Raw genomic sequence first — 1,932 nt, 5'->3', positions numbered from 1 at the left:
TTAGGAAAAGTATTGAGGCCAGTACATCCTGGTCTTCTAAATGTGTACCATTTCTAATGTCAAAACAGTTATTACTATACTCTCTTTAAAATATTTTTTTAAAAAAGTTAATAAGCGAAAGAGACAAGAAATTTAAGACAAAATTTAAGATGAATTTCTTGAAAGCATGTGATAATATTCACTCATATGTCCAGTTTTGCACAACTTTATCTGTTAATCTAAGCAACAGATTTGATGATAAAATAGTTAATATATCAATCATTGCTAATCGACTATTCTTCTCTTGAAAATATGTAGCATATGTATTCTTGTATGTTACCTTGTTTCTGTTTTTGCTTTTGTTTTTACTCTTTAAGATAAAATAAAAACATAATAAAAAAATAAGGGAAGGAGAGTAAAAAATGATAAGGGGGAGAACAAAATCTGTATCTGATTTTGAAACAAAGTCAGATACAGATTTTGTTTCAAAATATAGACAAGATCAAGGAGGTTTCTGCTAATTATTGTTACCTTATCACTCCCACTTTTTCTCTCAGACTCATGAGCAAAGTGAAACCAGGAAACTTCTCAGAAACTGAATTCTTTCTTCTGGGACTCTCGGAAGACCCAGACCTGCAGCCTGTGCTCTTTGGACTCTTCTTGTCCACATACATGGTCACAGTTATTGGGAACCTCGCCATCATTCTCGCCATCATCCATGACTCCCACCTGCACACCCCCATGTACTTCTTCCTCTCCAACCTGTCCCTTGTGGACATCTGCTTCACCACAACCACCATGCCGAAAATGCTGGTGAACATCCAGGTGAAGAGTAAATCCATAAGTTACGCAGGGTGCCTCACCCAAATCTGGTTTGTCTTGGTTTTTGTTGGATTAGAAAATGGCATTCTTGTGACCATGGCCTATGACCGCTTTGTAGCCATCTTTCATCCCCTACGGTACAATGTCATCATGACCTCTGAGCTCTGCTGGTTGCTGGTTCTGCTATCCCTTGTCATCAGTGTTCTCGATGCCACCTTGCACACTTTGATGGCACTGCAGCTGTCCTTCTGCACCAACCTGGAGATTCCCCACTTTTTCTGTGAACTGGCTCATGTTATCAAGCTTGCCTGCTCTGATATCTTCATCAACAACATCCTGGTGTATTTGGTGACAGGGATATTGGGTGTTGTTCCTCTCTCTGGTATAATTTTCTCTTATACTCAAATCATGTTTTCTGCCCTGAAAATTCCATCAGCCAGTGGAAAGCACAAAGCCTTTTCTATCTGTGGGTCACACTTAATTGTAGTTTCCTTGTTCTATGGGACAGGTTTCGGGGTGTACCTCAGTTCTACAGGTACCCATTCCTCCCAGAAGAGTGCAATAGTTTCAGTGATGTACACTGTTGTCACCCCAATGTTGAACCCCTTTATTTACAGCCTCAGAAACAAGGACATGATAGGGGCTCTGAGAAGTCTGATCTCTACAAAAACATCTTTTTCTTAATGTCCCAGCTGCTTATATTATTAAACCATGCCAGAGAGAAATAGATAATGAGTGACTGAGAAAACTTGCCCAGCGACTTTGACCACACAAGAGATGTAATAATGAAGGATTAACTGCATAATCTGACCATTGTCCTTATACAATAGCTACATGCCTTTAAATACTTTCTATCACTTCCCTGTGTGCTGTCTCTTCATGAGCCTTTAGTCTGATTTCTCAACTCCATGTTTGTCTTCATTGGTCACATCTCTGCCATTTGGCAACTTATTTCCTAAAATATGAAACCCTCATTACAAAGAAGATGGTATCTGTTCTTTAGAAAAAACCTCACCGGAGTCCTAGCCCAGGTCCAGTGAGTGTGCGGAGAGTTTCCTGCTACCCTGCGCCAGTGGGACCAGTCCCAGCCCAGGCGCAGCGTGGGCCGGACCCTCTCCCAGCCCCTCGGGC

The 1,932-nt window shown here is 41.0% G+C and overlaps 1 protein-coding gene across 1 annotated transcript; it reads left to right on the top strand.

The window, feature by feature from the left end:
• Positions 1–540: 540 nt before the first annotated feature.
• Positions 541–1,485, top strand: LOC101589506 (olfactory receptor 7G3-like). Its single transcript, XM_023705120.1, has one exon. It carries the CDS (start codon positions 541–543, stop codon positions 1,483–1,485), a length of 945 nt encoding a protein of 314 aa, XP_023560888.1.
• Positions 1,486–1,932: the final 447 nt, after the last annotated feature.

This window comes from Octodon degus, unplaced genomic scaffold (genome assembly GCF_000260255.1).
Source record: "Octodon degus isolate 3935 unplaced genomic scaffold, OctDeg1.0 scaffold00214, whole genome shotgun sequence".
Classification (NCBI taxonomy): Eukaryota; Metazoa; Chordata; class Mammalia; order Rodentia; family Octodontidae; genus Octodon; species Octodon degus.
This window is presented reverse-complemented; position numbering and strand designations above follow the sequence as displayed.

What these genes read in the sequence shown, in the direction of transcription:
- LOC101589506 (XM_023705120.1), top strand. Translation starts at nt 541, where the DNA reads ATGAGCAAAGTGAAACCAGGAAACTTCTCAGAAACTGAATTCTTTCTT.